This window comes from Sciurus vulgaris (genome assembly GCF_902686455.1).
Source record: "Sciurus vulgaris genome assembly, chromosome: 15".
Classification (NCBI taxonomy): domain Eukaryota; kingdom Metazoa; phylum Chordata; class Mammalia; order Rodentia; family Sciuridae; genus Sciurus; species Sciurus vulgaris.
Genome location: NC_136476.1, coordinates 86,756,337 through 86,777,337, shown reverse-complemented (window position 1 = coordinate 86,777,337; position 21,001 = coordinate 86,756,337). Strand labels below are relative to the sequence as shown.

Genomic DNA, 21,001 nt, shown 5'->3' with positions numbered 1-21,001 from the left:
ACGGACTTTGATGCCTGTCGGGCGGGCCCCCAGCCCAGTCTATCTAAATGCTAACTAACTGCGAGGGGAGCCTCTGTGCTTTCCACTGCTGGCGCTAATCTGATAACAATTTGCTCTCTCTGATTAGGGAGGTGGGATAAGAAGGGACAGGGGTGCGAGGAGAGCGGGCACCTTCTCCTTGAAAGGGGGAGGCCATCCTGGTCAGCCTGGATGAAGGGGTCCCCCAAGACACCCAGCTCCCTGGCCAGCAGATGCACACGCTTCAAAAAACCCCAAACGCAAGTCTCTATGGGAAGCCAAGTGCGCAGGCTCCTTTTTCCTTTGTGCCATGTATATTTTTTTAAGTATAGGTGTGGACTCTGTAAGAGTTCCACCCTGATCCCAGGTCTCTCTCCCAGGGGACCGCCCCCCCCCCCCCACACTGCTGCCTTCTTTATATCATGCTTCCGGGCCAAGTGCGACCAAATTCATGACCTCCGGGGTTTTTCCTGGCTGGCCACACTCCACTTCTAAAATGACCGGCCATTCCACTGGGCTTCTCAGGGCCACCCAGGCCATGGGCCCTCTCCTCTCCTAACCCCAGCAGTCCTGTCTGTCTGGGCAGTCACACCCTCCACCCTGTGGGTTCTAGCCTGACGTGGGCAGCTCCTGGGGCCGGGTGTGCGCAGGTGCAGCTTATCTGCCCAAGCGGACCTAACTCCCTTGAGAACAGGAAGCTGACCCTTGAGACGGAGACAGATGCAGATGACACAGATATGCAGGGACTGGCTTCCTCTCTCTCACAGGACAGGGGAGGGCAATGGCAGGGTGGCACATCATAGAAGGAGCTGACAGGCTGCTGGATCACACAGGCCACCATGCAAGCCCCAGCGCTACCATTTGCCTTCCGTGCAACCTTGGGAATGTTACTGAGTCTGAGCACAAGATGTGGACCTCACAGAGTTGACTTGATGTATAGAAAAGATTTGGTACTTGGGTGCTGGGGGTGTAGCTCCGTGGTACAGCATGTGCCTAGCTGCTCCGGGGCCTGGTTTAGATCCCCAGTACCGTGAGGGAGAGAGGGGAAGGGGGATTGGGCACTTGGGAGGCGTTCAGCGAATGCTCTCACTGAGGTTTTTGATTTACACAGTGATAATGACCTTGTACTTTGGGGTTGCAGACCTGGCTTGAAACCTGGCTTCTCTGCACATTAACTGAACAACTGTGGGCAACTTGTGTAATCTCTGTATGCCTCAGCTTCCCTGACTGTAAAATGGGAACAACAGTAATGCCATCTTTTAGGATTGCTGCAAAGATGTAAGGGACCTGCTGTACCGGAAGGGCCACACCAAGCCTGGCACTCAGTGGATGTGTTCCATGGAGGAGTCTGCAGTCAGCAGCTCCTGGAAACCTGGGCTCCCAGCTCCACCACCTACTCAGGTCCCTCTGCAGAGAGCAGGACTGTGAGCATCCTGCCTGGTGAGCCTGGGTGCTTCCAGCAGCCAGGAACAGCAAGTGGCGGCCGGAAAACAGCTTCCAGAAATGCAAGCAGGCACTTTCCTCTTCGAAGGGAGTTTTTAAAAGACTTACTTAAACCTCCAAATTTCTGCCTCCAGAGAGAGCAAACTCTTCAGTGACAGATTATAAAAGTTTTGGAAGCAGCTGCAAAGCCCAGCACTCAGCCCAAAGGGAGCCTTCAGAACCGCTCCTGCCGGCTTCCTCAAACAATGCGCTGGCAGCACCGAGCTCTTCAGACTTGGGATTGTTTAACTTGCAAAAAGTAAACAAATCGCAGTTGCTAACCCTAAACCATGTGGCAGCACATATCCGCCACACAGGAACATCAGCCTGGTGGGGAACCAGGATGTAACTGATATTCCAGCAGGCAAATCACAGTGCCCTGCGGGGGTGCGCGGGGGTGGCACTGGTCGGCCAGCCTCAGAAGGAGGCACAGTCACCTGTCATCACAGACCCATTGTTGATTTCTGGATGAGGCTCAGGTCTTTGGTGTCTGCCTCCTTCCTTCCTTTTGCTTTGACCCTGCAGGTCTCTGGCCTTCAGGCTGCCCGCACAGCTTCACCTGGGCGCTTCCCTTTTCCTCCAGTGCTCCAGGGCCTCTCATTTTACCAGAAACAGCCTCCTCTCACCCAAACAGCCCTCTTAACGGACTAACTGCTCCCTCTGGGAGCAGCAGAAGGCTGGGCTGAAGTGCCAAGTCCTGCGGGTGAGGCTGCCCCGGCCTCCTGGGGATGTGCCTCTCAGCAGCCTGACTCCTTCACAGTGCCGATGCCTAAGCGAGGAGCATTGGCTTGCTGTCTGTCTCTCCAGGGCCTTTTGAGCTGCCTTCTGTAGGGATGAAGTCTGTCTTGTCCCTGAGGCACCCCCGAGGTCTGGTAGGAGACAGCCCCCTTTCAAAAGATGTTTGCAGGGCTGGGGTCCTGGCTCAGGCAGAGCACGTGCCTGGCATGTGTGAGGCCCTAGGTTCGATCCTCAGCACCACATATAAATAAATAAATAAATAAAACAATGGTATTGTGTTCATCTACAACTAAAAAAATATTAAGACATTTGCAAATGGCGAACCACATAAAGGAAGGGGGACCTCAGTTTGGCTCTCGGGGAAGGAGTCATTCAAGTGCACAGGAAACAAGGCTCAGGGACGGCCAGGGGCTTCCCTACGGTGCCAGAACCAACAAGAAGGTGCAGTGGTCGCCTCGAGCTCATCCCTGTGGTCCTTGGTCCAGGGAAGAGTCACTGCTTAGTGAATAAATGAATAAATGAGTGATAGTATCCTGGAGAGGAACCGAGGACCCTCAAGGGCAGCAAGCTAGCATGTCCCCAGCCCCACCCTCCGAAGATGCCCTCCCTTCTCCTGGAAGTTTCTTCTACCATCAACGGTTGATTCACCCAGAAACTAATAAAGCTGTGACTTCGGGGTCCCTTGCTAGCCCAAGGTTCCTTCTAAGCCTTTGGACGTAATTTCTAAAACAACTAATAATTTTGTGCTGTTTCTTAAAGAAGGATCCCCAAATTGCATAAGCTTCAGAATCCACCTTTGCCCGCACCTCCCCATCCCCTGTGTGTGCTTGCCTAATCTTCGTGTCAAGATACAGCAGAAGCCATCCGGCCTGTAACACCCTCCCTGGCCTCCCAGCATCCAGGTAGAGTTGCTCTCAGAGCCAGCCTGGGTTCCATTCAGATGGCTGTCACCACATCTGTGCCTCTTGATCCTTCTGTCTGTTACTGCCCACTAGATAGTAAGCTCTGGAGGGCAAGGCCCACGGCAGCCCTGTTGACCCTGTATCTCTGGTGCCGGCTGCACCTGTACCCTGGGCGAGCTGGAAAAGTGGGTTCAGGGAAGTGTGAGTGAAGAGTAGGCCCCCTGCCACCTTCCTCATGGTGTTCAGAGGCAGAGTGGAGGTCCCGTTCATCCTCGCCATGAAACACCTTGCACAGTTCAGACACTGAGGCCAGCCCCTCTCCTGGGGACCCTCCCTCTCCTGTCCACCCCTGGAATCCAACCTGTCCAACAGCCCCAGTCCAGCTCTGCAAGCCCGCTCAGCTGCTGGGTTGTGCTCCCAGGCTCCTCCTGCTCCTCCCAATTCAACTTCTAAACCTGACATTGGCTGCTCTCCTCTCCTTCCTTCTTTATCAACCGCTGTGGTTGCTGTTCACATGCAAAAACTGGTTGTCCCTGACCAGACCCTCCTCACTGGAAACAATCCTTAAACCTGTGTTCCCACCCACACCTTGCACAATACAGGTGTTCAATAAACATTTGAACGGGTTCATTAGCAGTCTCAAATGCATACAAAAGAAATAAACACAACTCTTTTCATAAAGAGCTCCTGGGAGGCAAGGGGAAATGAGAATGAAATTCTACAAATGGGGAATCTTACAATGGCACTTCAATGTGGTGACGGTGACATGGCCACATTTTCCAGTAAAATGGATCAACAAAGCTGCCAGCAAACTTCCTAAATCCCTCAACAGAAACGCCATGCTGAAAAGTCAGCTCTCTCCGTGTCTGTGTCTTTGGGGGTGGGGCGCTGTCCTTGTGGGAGGCTGCAGCATCTGAGCTCAGGCTAACTGGGACTTTCTGGTGCAGGGACATGGCTTGGATGCTCTGTTTTTGGTTCCAAATGGCCACCACCTGGCAGTGGTGTGGTCTTTCACTAAGGCCATGCCCTCAAAATCAAACAGTTTCTGACCATCCACTCTCATTCTCTTGGACCGACCCAGAGGATTTTGACCCACACAAAGAATTCTATCTTGTAGGCTCCCGGGTTCATTGGCCTCCCAAATATGTATTGTTTGGTTCTTATAAAAGATCAGAAGGCCCTCTTTTCAGCTCATTGTGCACTTTGGTGGCCACTCTCCCTCCCGTGTGCTGCTCCGGCTGACCTTTCTGCTCACTGACCCGTGTCTGTCTCTTGACCGACCCTTGATGTGCCTCTAAACTACTAGGTGTAAAATTAGCTGTTTTCTTTCTGAAACGCATGTTTTTGCCTCCCTGAAATGCTGCATTTAGTGTCAGAACACGAGGGCAGGGTCTGCGTAGGGGCCCTGGCCCACTATGAGTTTAATTTCTGTTTTACCAAATCGGTTGCGTTTTAAATCCTAGGTTGGTTCACGCTGAGGAATACAAAACCCTTGCAAGTTGGTGGGGCAGGGAAACAAAGCTGGAGCCGTGGCCGGTCAGTGATCACGACAAGCCAGCCTCTATGTTAATTAGTTGATCTAATGAATTATTGAGCCACTCTGTGGGGATCACTAGAAAAGCTTTTTATGTTTTTAAACTACAACGCGGGGGTGAGGCTAGAGACAGGCAAGCCACAGACAAGAGCTAGCCAACTTACGTAAGCCACACCACTAAGGGCAGGAAAATGGATTCGAACGGGGGAATTGGAAACAGCGCAGGACACGCGGGAGGAGGGGAAACAGGAGCGGATAATGGGTAGAGAAGCAATTAAAACCAAACCACTTCGTTTCTATAATTTTTGTTTTAGGTTGTCGAGAGGCTGTGGTAAAGGAATAATGAGTCCCCCATGCGTCTGCCTCTTCCAGTTCAGAGCTTCTCAGCCTCGGTGGGCTGACACGTGGGCCGGGTGATTCCTCATCGCAGGGTGGGAGGCACATTCTGCAGTTCCGGGATGTGGAGCAGCATCCCTGCCGGGCACCAGCAGGCCCCACCAGCCGCATTCACCAAAAATGTCTCCAGACAAAAACGAAAGTTCCCAGGAGAGCAAAATCACCCCCCCGTCAAGTGAGGACCTCCAGACTGCTTCCAGAATGTCGGCGTCTTTCCCGTAATGTAGTCTCCTTGAAATCAGCCTCCGTGGCAACCTTGAGAGGAGGCAAGTGGGTCTCAGCCATCCGCCCCCTCAAACAGAAAACGGTGGCTCGGCAAATCAAGCCAGTTGCCCAAAACCACAGCTCCAGAAACCGAAGGCTCTGGCACTTAACAGGGCGTGCCCAGCCGGACAAGGTGGCAGGGTGTGGGGGATGGGGCCGGTGGCAGTGTCGTTCCAGGACAGCAGGAAAGGGGAGGACGTAAGCACATGGAGGAGGGTTTGTCTCCATGCTCAGGGTTTTCGGCTGATGAGAACAATGAGGTGGCTTTGAGGAACCTGAAGATCTGAAGTCAGGATGATGGGAAGGGCAAAGTGCTCACTGCTCCTGGCCAGGCACTGCCCGGGCAGCTCAGGGAACCCTCAGGACTCCCTGGTGTCCAGGTGCTAAGTACCATCACCTCCGCTCACAGTGAGGAAATTGGGTCTCAGAGACCCAATTTCTCAGCGTCACAGGTGGCAGAGCGGGGGAGGTGGCAGGCGGAACTCTGTCTGCTGGCTCTGAAGCCTGACACCCGAAGCCACCACGCAGGCCTTTCTCTCCTGCCAGGTAGCTGCGGCTTGACATCTGCCTGGGCAGCCAAGCAACGGATTTCTGTTTATTGTGGCTGTCTGAAGACAATAGCTACAGACTCCTCATTTGCACTGTTGCAGAAGCTCCAAAGAAGCATCCAGGGACAATTTCATTGAAAGTCGAATTGTTAACAATGACGGACACTTTTTTTCTTGTTCTTTTTTCCTTTCCTTCTTTTTCTTTCTCAAGTATAAAAGTCAGAGGAAAAGCACTCCAGGGTACAGTAGATGGTGAGCACCGAGCCTCCCTTGGTTCGACCCAGCCAGTCCGAGGCCCCTGGGCGGAGGGAGAGCCCATCAGCCTTCCAAGGCTTGCCAGAGCCAGTCCTCAGCGACCAGAAGCACATGCTGGTCCCACACAGGTGCATTGGTCCCCCACCCAAAGTCCTGAGTCACGATCTTTGTTGTCGGGACACATGTACCAGCATCCCAAGTACAAACAGAACTGACACCTCAAAACTAGTGAGCTTAAAGCACAGCTGACAGGTTGGTGGGCTCTGTGGTTAGCATGTCAGGTAGGATACAGGTGATGGTGTTTGTTTATTTTTATTAAACTTTTTAAAATACAGATGCATTTCCTTTTTTTGTTTTTTTCGTTTTGTTTGCAGTTGTGGGAATCAAACCCAAGGCCACAGCACGCTGGATAAGTGCTCTACCAGAGATCCACACCCCAGCCAAGATGCATTTTCTTAAAACAGGGTTGAAATCAGTCATCTTATGAGACAAAAGATGCTTCTGGAGACCACAGAACAGCTTGAACCCAATGCAATAGGTAACAGGGTCGGAAGCTTTCTGTGCAGGGGCTGTTTCAGGTCAAGAAAACTTTCTTTCAAATAAGGAAGAGGCAGGAGGTATAGCTCATTGGTAGAGAGCTCACCTAGCATGTGTGAAGCCTTGGGTTCAGAACCCAGCACTGCAAAAATTAAAAATAATGAGGAAGCATCCTGAATTATACGATGCACAACACCTGAGCTTGGAATGCTCTGGAAGGTGCTGGAAGCCCCCACTGATGCGTTCACCAGGCCTCAGAATTCTTTCTACAGGAATGGTCCTCCCACCACACCACAGCAGTGTCCTGAGAGCCGCAGAAACAGATGTTGGCTTAATTCAGTGGGAGGGAACCCCAGTTCCGAGGTCTCGTCCTCATCAATTCTTCAAAGCCAAGCACCCCTTCTTCAGAAGTTGCCGCTGGGCCTTGGTGCGAAGCCAGCAGAGGGGACAGCTTCGCTGTCTGGAGTGGCCTCGGTCCTGGGCAGGGGAGCAGTGCACTGCTTCAGCCTCCACCCACTGAAGTGCGAGGAAGGGGAAAGCTTTGAATCAAAAAGAAGAAAAAGGACTGGGGGAGAGACAGTTGCAAGGATGGAGAAACCCTGGTACTCCCTAGAAAAAAGAACCCTTCCCCCCACAGCCAAGACTGGCCATTAGGATGGCAGCATGTTCCTAAGCCCTTCCTAACATTTATTTTCTCCTATGACATTGTAACTGACTACAAAGGGACTGGAGCAATCGGAGGCCTATTCTCTTCAGCAGAGAAAACCGTAGCGTTTTCAGATGGTGCTCAGACATAACGCAAGCACTAACCTGTGCTGGGGTACCAGCATGAACTTCCGCACCACTATGTCTCTGTTTGCGGCTGCCTTTGTTCTTGTCTCTGCCTAGGCACCTCTTTCTCTGGCATCCACATTTCTTAGTGATGCTGAGCTCTTAGTGGGCATGGTGTGGTTGCCTAATTTTGTAGAGTGTCCAATTCAAACATTCTAAATAAATGCTTCGTTGTGACAATAGTGGTAACGACCCCACCAGCAGCCAAAGTCTTACAGACTGGACTTGAGTCGGAGGCAAAGCCTACTAACGCTTAGGATCTAGAGGCTGGACTCTGTTGGTCCCAGAGGGCTGGTTTTTTGTTTTTTGTTTTTCCAGCCTCTCATCCTGTTATGAACCTGGTTTTTAAGGTCCAGTTCCAGGTCTGCTCCTTCATAAAGCCTTCCTGAGTCTTGCCAGGGTTCCCTCCCCATGGATTCAAAAATCTGAACCCTTCTGGGTATTGCTGTTCACAGTGGGTAAATCAGGACATTGCCTGTCTTGGGTGTGTGTGTCCAATTTCCCCAGCTAAATATTAAATGGTTAATTCCTTGTGGGCAAGGGCTGAGTTCTAAACTTGTTTCTATGCTCCCAAGAGCTTAGGAAAGTACTAGGCACTTAGTAAACATTTAGTAAATATCTCTTGCTGGCAACAAGTCCCATGAAACCAGTAGAGCTCATTGAGAAGGAAGGTTGAGTGAAAATGATATTGGAGTCAGATTCATTTGTGACAGTTTCCGACTGTCTGCTATGCGGGATATAACCTGTGTGTTCACTGATTGACCAATCGTGGGCTGAGGCCAAGAGAGCATGGGGTCCGAAGTCAGGAGACCTGTGCCTCGTGTCATTTCTACCACCAGGTCAGAACAGCTCCTCTGGCAAGTCTCTTCACCTCAACACACGTTAATATGCTCCAAAAAAAAGAGAGTTGGATTAGCTGTGCGTGAGCTTCCTTCTAGCCCCAAATGCTGTGTGAGTCTATGACTCTATTTCACAAATGCATGCACTTCTTATTTGTGACATAAACCCCCACAGAAAAACAAAGTCAGTAATAAATTATGAAAAACTCAGGTGCCATGATCATTTGCACTTTCCAAGGGCGCTCGATTCAATAAATTCCACCCCTGTGCGCAGCCTGCCTCTCCAGGGCGACAGAAGATTCCAGGCTGTCAGTGGAGCAAACCACGCCATCTCTCCCCATAATTGTATTGACAGGATATCAGCGGAGTCCCGACGGCAGGAAAGGTGCGCCCCTGACAGGTTTTGTGAGGGAGCCTTGAAGGCTAGTGTTGCCAGATTCTATGTTGAGTCACAGGATTCTGGGGAAATGAGAATCAAGCGAGGCGAAGCTTGGTTCTTTATTTAATTTTATTCTTCCAGGGAGTCACATTGGAAGGAATACTTCTGCCTGCACATCGCTTTATACAGTGCAGGAGAGGCCCCTTCTAATGAAAACTATTTACATCTTTTTGCAACCACATAAAACATCAGCTTGGTGCAATTAAATCCCATTGAATAACGGGTTGGCTTGGTTTTAAATGAGGCAGCTAGTTGATGAGCATTTGTAAGGTAAAATACCTGCTTGGATGTCTGAGAGTCTCACTTTTCACCTGGTTACCGTGGCGCCTTGTAGACGTGTTCTCGAATAACTGATGTGCACTCGTCCTGGTAAATTTGTTGGGTGGGAAATACCAGAGTTGGGTTTGTTCAGTCAGTGTCTTTGCATTTTAAATGAAACAATGCTGATTCCGTCCACTGCAGAAAACAATTCAAGCGACAGTCTCCAAAATGGTGGAATAAACTACTGTTTCTAAGGTGTTATCTTCATCCAAGAGAAATGCACAGCTCCAGACTTAGACTAGACAGAAGCAAAACATGCCTCAGCTCCGGTCAACTTCTAAAACACCCAGGGTAGAAGGCACTCCCGACACTGCCACACACGAGGAGGCACAGCTAGCACAGGACCTGAAACTCTGGGCCACTGAGCCTGGTGGGCCTCAGTGAAGGAATCCAAGCTGGCTCAACAGAAATTTCAGTATCATCATCATCATCATCATCATCATCATCATCATAATGAGAAGAAGACTACACAGTCTTAAATATTTTCAATTTCCCCCCTTGTTAAAAAAGCCCACCCCCCCCAAAGTTTCATAATTCAAATTTTCTTTCATGTACAGAATGCTGTTTTGAGCAGTAAAAATAATGCTGGGCCTGGGAACAGTGGAAGTAGCTGCCCACCCAGGCTCTCCCACAACCTAAAGCACAAAGTCAGGCAGAGGGGGCCACAGGGCACTGCTTTGTAGGAACGTCTGGAAGGAAGAGTCACATCCAGGTGACCGACATTGACTAGCTCAGCTTTTGCTAGAAGATCTGGCAGGATGTGGGGAGTGATGAAATCTGGATATCAACCTGGCTACTACAGGAAGCACCTAAGGATAGCCCCTGGGAAGGCTGCTGCCTGCAGGTTCCTGGCACAGAGAATCCCAGGATCAGTCACCACAAAGCATGGGCAGGGGACCACTGCTGCTCCTGCACAGTCCCCAAAGGCCAGGACAGTCCTGCCAGCCCCGAAGACAGAGGTGCAGTCAAGGGTCAGCCATAGCCTGTACATTTTCATCCCTAAGCTCGGGTTCAGGAATCAGGGAATCCCATTCTTCCTGGAAGATGTTCTGCTAGTGCCACCCAGAGACCAAATATTGAACTTCATATGGGGGGCTTCTACATACATATCTATACACATTGTTTTACGCCTATGTGCATATATTAAGCTACATTATACCATGTATATATTATATACATATTATACATATGCACATTATACTAACATAGACACGTATATGTACGATTCATGTAAAATTTATGTGCATGTGTATATACACACATATATATGTGCACTATATGTTTATGCATGAATACACACAAAAATACAAGTCACTTGGGGTAGATGACTATAGTGCCCTTCATTGTGTATTCAGGAAGGAGTTGGACTACTGGTCACACTTGAATGAGAGCAATGACCGCTAGGAGCTGTTTGGGTGGTGAGCTTGATTCTCTTCTCAGTCCCAGAATGGTGAACCTAGCTGTCTGTTCCGTCTGTCCGGGGAGAGTGGCTCTTCTCATCTAAAGGTAAGTCAAGGAACTTGTCCCACTGCAGGTGGGGGGCTATTGGTTGGAAAGGCACTGCCTGAGCCACGGCCTCCCTCTGCGGTATGGACCCTCTGTGGGAACGTATCTCAGGGAAGACGGGAGGAGAATCCGTGTTTTCCCCGGGGCCAGTGAACTCTGCTAATTCTAGCAGTGTCAAGAAAGCCTGTGTTACGTTTACCAAAACAGCAAAAACCACCACCAACAACAAAAACCTGCGCTCTCACCAGCGCTGGGCGCGTCTAAATCCCGGTTGCTGAGCTCTTCCCGGCGCGCACCTGGGAAACTGAGCGCATTTTTAAAAGCACACTGCCCTCCAGTGGTACAAAATAAATTTGCTCCATGGCTTGCACCCCAACCACCAAACTTCACCTTGACTTTTCTTGTGGCAGTGCCACCACCGCGCGCGGGTTCCCACCAGGCGGGAAAAGAGACTAACGTGCGCAGGAGCAGGCAATAAAAGGCAAAGTGACTTAACTAAAACCGCAACGCCCTGCCAGTGCCAGCGGGGCCTTTCAGGTCAGAGAGACGCGCTTTTTCTCTTTAAGGTTGTGATTGGGTAAGTAAGAGTAAGGATGCGCGGAAATTAACTAGTGATGTGTTCCGTCCAGGAGAGACACCCAGCACCTGCTGCACAGAAGCCGCCCAGGCTCAGGGAGGAAAGCAAGGCGGCCTTCACCAGGGGGTGGGGGTCTGCCGGTGGTAATGACGGACTGGGGGAGGGGGGAGCCTGGTCACCGCCAGCTGCTGGGGAAACCACGGCCGCCAACGATGCGCTGCGCCAGGACCACCCTATTCAATCTCCCCAGCCACTCCAGTTCATGTGTGTCATTATCACCCCACTTTGAGGATGAGGAAACCGAGGCTCAGAGAGGCGACGCGACCTGCCTTTGACCGTACGGAGGTCCGTCTGGACCAGAGCTGGAGTCCCCGACGCTGCCCTCGAACCCGGCACCAGGAGGCCAGGGCTTGACGGATGGAAATTCTCGGCACTGTGGGTGCCCGGTGGTGGGCGAGCGGGAAAGGGTGGCGGGGGTCAGGGTCGCTCACCTTGACGATGAGCGGGTTCTGAAACATGGAGTCCCGCACGACCCCCAGCCTCTCGTTCTCCATGCCGGGGCGGATGTCGGCCACCGTCAGGGGCCGCCGAGGGGGCGGGCAGATCTGGCTGACCGTGCGGTGCACCGGCTGCTTCTTCTTCCATCGCGCGAGGTCCTGGCGGGAGTCCCCGGTCTCAGGCATCCTGGGGGTCGCCGCGGAGTCGACCCGCAGGCTGGATGCCCGCCTCGTTCGCACGTCTGAGGTCCCCCGCGAGCTTCGGGCCGCACCACCAAAGCCCTGGGGTGGGCCCTGGATGCCGGCCACCTCCGGAGCGGGCGGCGCGCGCCTCGCGGCGTCCCCGCGCTGCAAGGAGCCTCGAGAGCGCAGGTGAGCACCGCTGGTTCCTCGGAGTGTGTCTGGGGCTCGATGCTGCGGGTCCGAGCAGGAAAGGAGATCAAGGCCACCCCCTGAGCAGGCATGGAACAGTCCGTCTCCTTGGCGACCGGACGCCAACAGCGTTCGAGCACTGCTTGGCCTTTGCTTTCCTAAAACTATTGGCGGCCACCAAGATGGACCTTTTAGGATTTTCTTGAATCAATATAAGAACATCCAAAAATCAGCACTGAGTTGTGTCAAAAATGATGGGACTCTAGAGGACCATTTATACTTGACTTCCTGGTCTAAGATATCTTCCCTCCATCCACCCGACCCCACTCACCTGGCCCTCCCAACCTCTCCTCCCTGCGCAGCACGCGTACACTGGAGATACCGCGCTAAAATCATCACGGTGAACTAGAAATCCGCATCCCAGAAGCTGCTGCTAACCCACCGGGTCATCTCGAGTCACTCCCCCTCTTGGATCCTCAGTTTTTTCTTCTGTGAAATGGGCAAAAAGAAGAGTCTAAAGTTGGATTAGATCAAGGGCATCCAACTTTGTGCAACAGAATGAAGGGAAATTGAAAAACTCGGGTTCACAGGACAAGGTGGTGCCTGTCATCCCTGCGATTCCAGAGGCTGAGCTAGGAGGATCTCTAGTTCCAGGCCAGCCTCAGCAACTTAGTGAGGCCCTATCTCAACAATAAAATAAATTTTTAAAAAGGGCTGGAAATGGAGCACAGTGGTAAAGCAACCCCTGAGTTCGATCCCCAATACAAAAAAAAAAAAGAGAGAGAGAAAAAAAAAGAAAAAGAAAAACTCAGTTTCACAGGCCTCACCCCAGACTCACTGAATGAAATGATCTGGAAGTAGCACCTGTAGGTGGACACAGTATCTTTATTTTATTTTTATGTGGTGCTGAGGATTGAAACCAGGGCCTCACACATGTTAGGCAAGTGCTCTACCACTGAGCCACATCCCCAGCCCCTACCCTGCATTTTAATCCAACCAAACTTTGTTTTGAAAAAGTTCCAATCTACAGATAAATTGAAAGAAGACTACAGTCACAACCCATATAGACCTCACCAAGTTCCATCGATCCTTGCACTTGCCACGTTTGCTTTCACACTTGAGTGTACATGTGCATGGGCATGCACTCAAGCATGGGAACACACACACACACACACACACACACACACAAACACATCACTACAATGATCTTATGTCCGAGGATTTTAGTGTCATGCCATAATAGCAACTAATATGTAGTTCATAATGCAAAGTTGGGAATCTGCATTTTTATAAAGCTGCCCAGGTGTTTGGTGCAGTAGCCTGCATGATCTCTAATCTCTCAGTATCTCTTTCTGTGTGTTCATTTATCCATCATTTGCGTCTTCATCAAACACGTTAATATCCACTTATCCAAGGCTCTGGGTTTACTGGAGAGCCAACTCCACTGACAACAAATCTGGACTTCAAGGCCTTACACACCAAAAGGTCCTACATATCAACACATTAGCAGAACAGACCAGATAGATTTCCAACTGCTCACCCAACCCTGGAGCTGCCCTGTGTGGCAGTGTGTGCACATGCATGTTCATCAATTCTCCAGCCTGTGTCACATCCAGGCTTTCACAGACAAACATGTCTGCACTTTGAAATGAAAGGTGCTTTGCCTGCTCACACAGAGGAAGTCAGGGTGGTACAGTAAAGAACATGATACTATGTTAGGGGACAGAGCACAGGTTGGAATCCTTGACCAGGAACGTTATGTTGGACAAGTTACCATAAGCCCCAGTTTTGTCTAATTACCTAATAAAACTACCTCCAATAGGGGGCGCTGTTACGAAGTTAAATGAAAAATTTGTTGCCTATATGGTTGTGTTTACTATGTTAAAAGGCTAAACGTTTGGGTGGTGTATATATAATGCCTGGACTTAATGACCTGATTGAAGTTTTATTTTTTCCTCTAATGCTGGGATGGAACTCATGCTAGGCAAGCGCTCTACTATTGAGCTACATCCCCAGATTGACTCTAAATCATAAGCTAAGTTCCTTTAGAATTTTGTCGGTCAATCTTTTTTTTTTTTTTTTTAACTTTGTCGCACTGCTGGGGATTGAGCCCAGCGAAGAATTCTGGCCTCATCTCGTTCTTAGCTTTGAGCACCCTTCACTCGACTCCCTCCCCTAAGATTTCGGGAACTACACGGACAGACAAATACGCATGCGCCAAGTCGGGGCGGAGCCGCGTTGCTATGGCAGCGCGACGCCGAGAGAACCGGAAAGCGACGTAAGACGACTTCCGCTTGCGCGACGCCAACACTTCCGGGTCGGAAGACTGGCGGCGACGGTCTTGCAGGGTAGGTTGGAACGTTTAGGAGTTGGCGGCGTCCTGGTGGCCGAGCGCTGGCTGGCGGCAGTGGCGGCCCAGCTGTCCTCGGACGCCGCCGGGGCGCAGGACGGCTGGTGCCTCTGGCTCCAGGCCTCGCCACCCGGAACTGAGGCGGGGACCGCGGCGCGGGAGGCCCGAAGTCAGCGTCCCGCCATCTGCGCTCCTCGGGAGCGCCTGAGGCGCCGCGGTCCCCTCACTGCTCCGAGGTGGCGAGGACTGCGGCCAGCCGCAGGTCCGCGGTGCGGAGCAGGCGGCCCAGTTGGTCGGATGAGTTTCGAGCCCGGGGGAGCCATTCACGAACTAGGGGACCAGGGCCGCAGAGCGTGCGCGGGGCAGCCGCGGGGGAAACGGGGACTCGGGACCCTGGAGAAAGGGGCTTCCGTGCCTGGCCCAGTTAAAGGTAGGAGGACAGCGCGGAGGAAGAGCTGTCTTTGCAGGGACCCCGAGAGGAGTCGAAACACGGAGTGTTGTAGGAACTGAGGGACGGCGGGGCGTCGGAAGCCCAGCCGAGGTAAGAGGTGCAGAGCTGGGCACGGACCACAGCAAATCAGGACCAGCCCGAGAGCCTCGCGGTCGCGGCACCATAAAAAGCGTTTGGCAGGCAGTGACTATGTATTTAGAAGATTATCCAGAGCTGGAGAAACCAGAAGTTAAGGGATGTTTTCAAAAAAGAAAGAAACTGGTGGAAGGTACGCGTATGTGAAGGAATCACCTGCTCCAGGGTTGGCCTGAACAGTGTCTATTGAATTTGGTGGCTTGAAGGTTACAGGAATTCTTTTTTTTTCTTTTTTTTTTTTTCCAGTGCTGAGGATTTGAACCCAGGGCCTTGAGCCATGTCCCCAGCCCAGGAATTCTAACTGGAGCAATCCAGGGGAGCCGCGGGCTGGAAGCCACAAGGATCCCCATCCTTGGGGGTTAAGTGAATGAAGGTGAGGAAATGGAAAGAGTAATTCCTTTCAAGAAATGTTGCTGAGAATGGGGAGGAAGGGAATCACTGGATGGGACCTTAGGGTCAGACAGCCGTTGCATCTTTTTATTTTTTCTAAGTGGAGACTAAAGATTGTTGGATCGTTGTTGGAAGAGAGCCAATGCAGAAGGCATAGGCTGAGGATAGAAGAGGGAGACGGGTGCCTAAACATCATGTCTCTGAGAAGGCAGAAGAGGGTAGAATCCAGCACACACACGGCTGGAAATAGTCTTTGTCAGGAGAAGGGATGCTTTGTTGCAGCAAGTGGGTGGAGAGAGGATGGAAGAGGTGCGTTGGATTTGGAGGGTGAGGTATTCCTTCACTAACCTGTGTGAGAGTGTGAAATCGGAGGCAAGTTCTTCTGCTGCAAGTGAGGAATAAGAAGAGCATTTGGTCGTTGATGTGAAGGAGCTCTGAGATATTTCAAGAGTGAAAGAGCGAAGTGAGACTGGAGTGAGACTATCCAAAGAAGTACAAAGCAAGCTGCAAATGTCATTGACAATTTGCTAGTAACCACATTAAAAATTCTCAAAGCAGTAGATCAAATTAGGAATGTATTTCACATAACCCAATACCCAAACTATGATCTCAACGTGGTCAGCGTGTGAAAATTATTAATGACATGTTTTATCTTCTTGTTCTAAGTCTTGAAATGCAACATGTGTTATACACCTGTGTATAACATGTGTTATACACAGTAAGAGCAGTTTGGCCTGGTCACACTTCAAGGGCTCAGTAGCCTCGTGTGGCTACTCTCTACCCTTTGTGGTAGCACAGATGGAGAGAAAAAGTTGGATTTCTGGGTAGTGTTAAAGTCCCATCTGTAGTCAGGAACCAACTGTTTGTAGTGGTTCCCGTCGTCTAGTTGTGAGGTTTTTTCCCTTCAGCCATTCTGAGCAGTTTAAGAGCAGCCAAAGAGAAGGTACTGATTTATTCAAGAAGACATTCTTTTTTTTTTTTTTTTTTTTTTTGTAGTTGTAGGTGGCAGTATGCCTTTATTTGATTTGTTTATTTTTATGTGGTGCTAAGGGCCTCACATATGCTAGGCAAGCACTGTGCCACTGAGCTGCAGCCCCAGCCCAAGAAGACATTCATTGAGCCAGGTGGGTTTGGTGGCACACACCTATGATCCTAGTGGCTCTGGAGGCTGAGTAGGAGGATCATGAATTCAAAGCCAGCCTCAGCAACTTGGGCCCCAAGCAACTTGGTGAAACCTTGTCTCTAAACCCCCCCTGGGGGTTCAATCCCTGGTACCAAAAAAAAAAAAGGCCTTCATTGAGCTGTTCCTAAGAGCCAGGCACTATGCTGTGCTGGGGCTACACAGGTGCATAACACAAAATCTGTTAGACCCTCTGAGTAGGGAGTTAACCCAGCACTCATTTTTCCTATGGCTGAGTCCTCAGAGAGGTCATAGAGAGACCCCTGTCTCTCTGGATGGTAGTTCCCAGCTGGGTGACAACTGGGAGGAAAGCCACCAAAGCTCTAGGTGCCTCTGTGAGAGAGAAGGTCCAGGGGCCAAGGGACTTCCCTTGTAAGTACAAATGTTCTTTCATGTCCTTTTCCTCGAGCAGCAGTTCTCTCAGCTGCCATTCCCCAAGATCAATCACATGCCTTCTGCAGAAAACGCACAGCCTTCAGGCTTGAAGGCCATGGTTACTGAGAGGGGAGTGAGGGTTTGTCATTTAGTGAAAGCAGCAGCTACAGATCAGAGTACATGGGTGCTCAGAAGAGGGAAGGAAAGCAGACTCTTTTTTTTTTTTTTATTTTAATATTTTGTTTTAGTTGTAGGTGGACACAATACCTTTATTTTTATGTGGTGCTGAGGATTGAACCCAGGACCTCACACATGCTAGGCGAGAGCTCTACCACTAAGCCACAACCCCAGCCCAGAGAACAGACTCTTAATTTATGAACCACATAAATGTATTACCTAGTCAAAAACAAAATCTAAAAACGTGAACTCAGAAGCAGTACAGAGCAAGAAGAGGGTGATGTATTTGCAAATTTATGTTTTGTAGCCATTCTCTTTGGTAAGGTAGGTCTTTATTACTATTTCTAAATTCTAAAATGTGTGTACCTTGTATGTTAGTATTAACCTTCCAGCCTCATGCACATTCATCTCAGCACATTGCAGAATTCTCACTCCCTGTTGGGTGCTAACAGGCATGTCTGCCCTCTTCTGCCAAGAGCAGATCTTCTGGCTTGGGGCTGTGGATACCAGATGTCCCCATTGGAGCCTGTGCTCCGTAGTCCTGTGGAGTGGCTTCTGGGTGGTGGAAATAGGGAGACAAGACAGACAAATTGCCTTTCTTTTTGGAATGTACCTTTTTAGCAGAGGAGCCAGGCATTAAATGCCTGATTTAATGTTGTCTACTTTTAAAATTACAACTAGGCGAAATGCTACAACAGAGAAGCACAGTTTGTTGTGAGAGATACCATTTGGTGAGTGGGATGAGCCCAGGGGCAGGGAAACGTGGTTGAAGAAGTGACCTTCAGTCTGTGCCATGAGGGATGCTAGGGGGCAGGAGGGTGGGAGGCAGCAGAGGTCACCTCAGGAGAGCAAAGGAGAGGATGGGACATGTTTGAAGGACCAAAACAAGGCACATGTGGCAGGAGCACAGCTGGAGAGGACAGGTCAGAGTCAGGCTGTGAGGGAGGGGCATCTTGAGCGTGCAGGGCACCCTTCTCTACATCACAAAGGCATTGGGACTGGACAGTTGGTTACAGTAAGCCACCTCTGCATTTTTAATAATATATGTAATTTACAATTGTGTCTCCAGGCTTCTGATTTGTCATACGGTTTCCTTTGCTGCGATCCCTGCCCCTTGCACCCCACACTGAGGCTGATGTTTAAAATACAAAAAATTGCTGGACAGGGTGGCTCATGCCTCTAATCCCAGTGACTCGGGAGGCTAAGAAAGAAGGATCACAAGTTCAAGCCTCAACAATTTAGCAAGACCCTGTCTCAAAATAAAGCGCTGGGGATGTAGCTTAGCCATAAAGTACCCTTGGGTTAAATCCCCAGTACCAAAAAAAAAAAAAACAAAAATGCAAATAAATGTAAAAATTAAATAAAAATTGTTGTTACGTTTCCCTATAGGAATAAAATGGAAGGAGAGTCAAACAGATCTGAGATTCATACTCCAGTTTTTGACAAGAAGAACAAAAAGTATTCTGTATATAAAGAAAGACCCCAGAAACGTGTCTGTGAAAGTTTCAGAAACTCCTCTCTGAAAAGTGACCAGCCTCAAATAACTAAGAGTAAGAAGAAAAAAGATTTCCAGCTTCTAATTTCTTCTCCTTTGAAAAAATCAGAAATCTGCGATCAGACTGAAAAGTCTATTTCTACACACAAGAAGAATGAGAAGAGGAGAAAGAGTGCTCTGGGGGTGGATAAGGAAACAGGAGTTGCGTATGTCCTGGTAAACAAAGAAAACATTGAGAACATGCCCAAGAACTTTGGAAAGGACATGGATGTGGTCTACGTGGATGTCAGCAGGGAGCAGAAGTCAGCAGAAGGGTGGGCGGGGGGTGAGCGCACCGTGGCTGAGTCTCCTAAAGGTGACCTGGAAGAGCTGCGTAGCAGAGCCAGGGGGAGCAAGAGTCGCAGCCGGCGGAGGGCAGTCGCGGCCTGGGGTGCAGCCCAGGAGAGCCCTCCTGGGAGTGTCACCCTTCCCCAGCTAGAGTCACACACACAGCCACCCTTGCTTTCTCTAGGCCTTGAAGGGGACATCTCAGAACCACCAGTGTCCACTGGTAAAAAGAAGTCTAAGAAAAAAAAGAGGAAAAGGTCCAGTATGCAGGAATGGGAGGAGTTACCTGGGCCTGGGGTTCCGGCTCACACTCACCCCGAAGGACCACAGGCCATTGAAGCAGGGACTGGAGAAGACAGTGACATGCTGGGGAGGGTGAGGGGATCCAGAGGTATGAAGAAGAAGGCCAAGAAGAGGAGGCACATTTCTGTGGAAAGCCCTGCCGAGTCTGGTGGTGATTTTTCAGCACTGCGTGACAACTCTGGGAACACGTGCTCTGCTTCACCAGAGGGTGACAGCACTGTGACAGAAGAAAGTGTAGAACCCCAGCCCGGAGAGGGGAGACCCCAGGCCAGGAAGAGGGTGAAGCGAGTGCAGGAGGCGCAGAGGTAGGTGGGAGCAGCTGCCTTCTGTTGGTGTGCATCTCGAGGCCTCTTCATTCAGCACATGTGTATTAAATGGCAGAAGCCACAAAGACACTCACGTGCAGAATAACGCACACATTTAATTAAGCATACTTGACAGGTAGCTTAATGTTTTCATGTATAAAATTAAGCAACTAGACTGAATTTTCACTAAGAACTATTTGAGTCCTGAAATTCTATAAGTTGAAAAGCTATTTTAAGATACCAAAATGTGTCTATAAAAATAAGGAAGGATTTGATATAGTATACATAGAATTCTATAGAACAGTCAAAGAACCAAAAAGCTTGGTTTAATATTTTCACTAAATAGAAATTGAGTGAAATCATTATTATTATTATTTTTTAACAGGTTTCATTCACTTTTTTTTGTATAAAAACTCTTATGTTGTAGCCACAGCTGGAGCCTAAGTTCTCTGTACAGAGACTCTGGTGTGGGTTTTCACAACATGGTCAGTGAATTCCTACAGAGAGAGACCAATAGTTTTCTAGTGGGGGACACCACCCTACCAAATTAATGCCCCCCCCCCAAAGCCCGTTGATGAGGTGGACTAGACAAGGAATACCTACCTGATAGGAAGATTTGGTGAACACAGTTCTTTCCAGAGATCGGGAGTCAAATAGCTGTATATCTAGGAGGTGGCATCAAAGGTGGCCTTAGCGAAATTGCCCACGGTGGCAGTGCAGCCCCTGGCAGAAGTACAGCAGTCATCAATACCAGCCATTCTCAGCAGCTTCTTGAGCACAGGGGCTGAGACAATGCCAGTACCTCTGGGGGCAGGGATGAGCCACACCAGCACAGAACCACAACATCCAGTCACCTTGCAAGGGACAGTGTGGGGCTTGCCAATCTCGTTCCCCCAGTAGCCTCTCCGCACAGGAACAATGGAGAGCTTGGCCAGGATGATGGCCCCTCGGATAGCAATGGTTACCTCCTTGGAGCACTTAACTCCCAGTCCAGCATGACCATTGTAGTCCCTGATAGCTACAAATGCCTCGAACCTGGTCCGCTGGCCAGCACGAGTCTGCTTCTATACAGGCATGGTCTTCAAAACCTCATCCTTGAGTGACGCCCCAGGAAAAAGTCGATGATCTCAAACTCCTTGATAGGCAAAGAGAGGAGGTAGATCTCCTCCAAGGACTTGATGTTCATGTCCTTGACCAGGCGGCCCCGCTTGATGAATAGGATCCACTCCTTGTCTTCGGCCCAGCCCCAACCCCAGCCTCGGAGGCTGCCGTCTCCACTGCGGCCACCCATTCCAGGGCCCCCGGGCCCTCCCACTGCACCAGCGTCACCTGCCATTTGGTGTTTTCCCAGAGAAGTGAAATCGTTATTTATATAAATACATTTAAGTATACCATCTGATGAATTATGACAAGGAGGTTTTTTAAACCACTTGAACTCAGTCCCTCAGGGCAGATCT

At 50.1% G+C, this 21,001-nt stretch overlaps 2 protein-coding genes and 1 pseudogene across 6 annotated transcripts in view; 1 reads left to right on the top strand and 2 right to left on the bottom strand.

Moving 5' to 3' along the window:
- Positions 1–11,961, bottom strand: part of CFAP77 (cilia and flagella associated protein 77) — a 121,798-nt gene extending 109,837 nt beyond the window's left edge. Inside the window, exon 1 of the mRNA XM_079111782.1 lies at positions 11,679–11,961. Within this exon, the coding sequence (XP_078967908.1) occupies positions 11,679–11,870 (192 nt within the window). The 5' untranslated portion in view covers positions 11,871–11,961. The remainder of the gene's footprint in view (positions 1–11,678) is intronic.
- A 2,383-nt stretch (positions 11,962–14,344) lies between these two features.
- The window catches only part of TTF1 (transcription termination factor 1), a 28,809-nt gene continuing 22,152 nt past the window's right edge, over positions 14,345–21,001 (top strand). The window contains exons 1-2 of one of the 4 annotated variants that reach the window (XM_079111705.1): positions 14,345–14,404; positions 18,504–19,544. In XM_079111705.1, the coding sequence (XP_078967831.1) occupies positions 18,511–19,544 (1,034 nt within the window). In that variant the 5' untranslated portion in view covers positions 14,345–14,404; positions 18,504–18,510. Of the gene's footprint in view, positions 14,405–14,429; positions 14,837–15,246; positions 15,366–18,503; positions 19,545–21,001 lie in introns of those variants that run through there. The other 3 variants (XM_079111706.1, XM_079111707.1, XM_079111708.1) reach the window with 3 other exon arrangements.
- Positions 19,557–20,880, bottom strand: LOC306644645 (small ribosomal subunit protein uS5-like; annotated as a pseudogene). The gene has a single exon. The product of its transcript is annotated as a small ribosomal subunit protein uS5-like (transcript).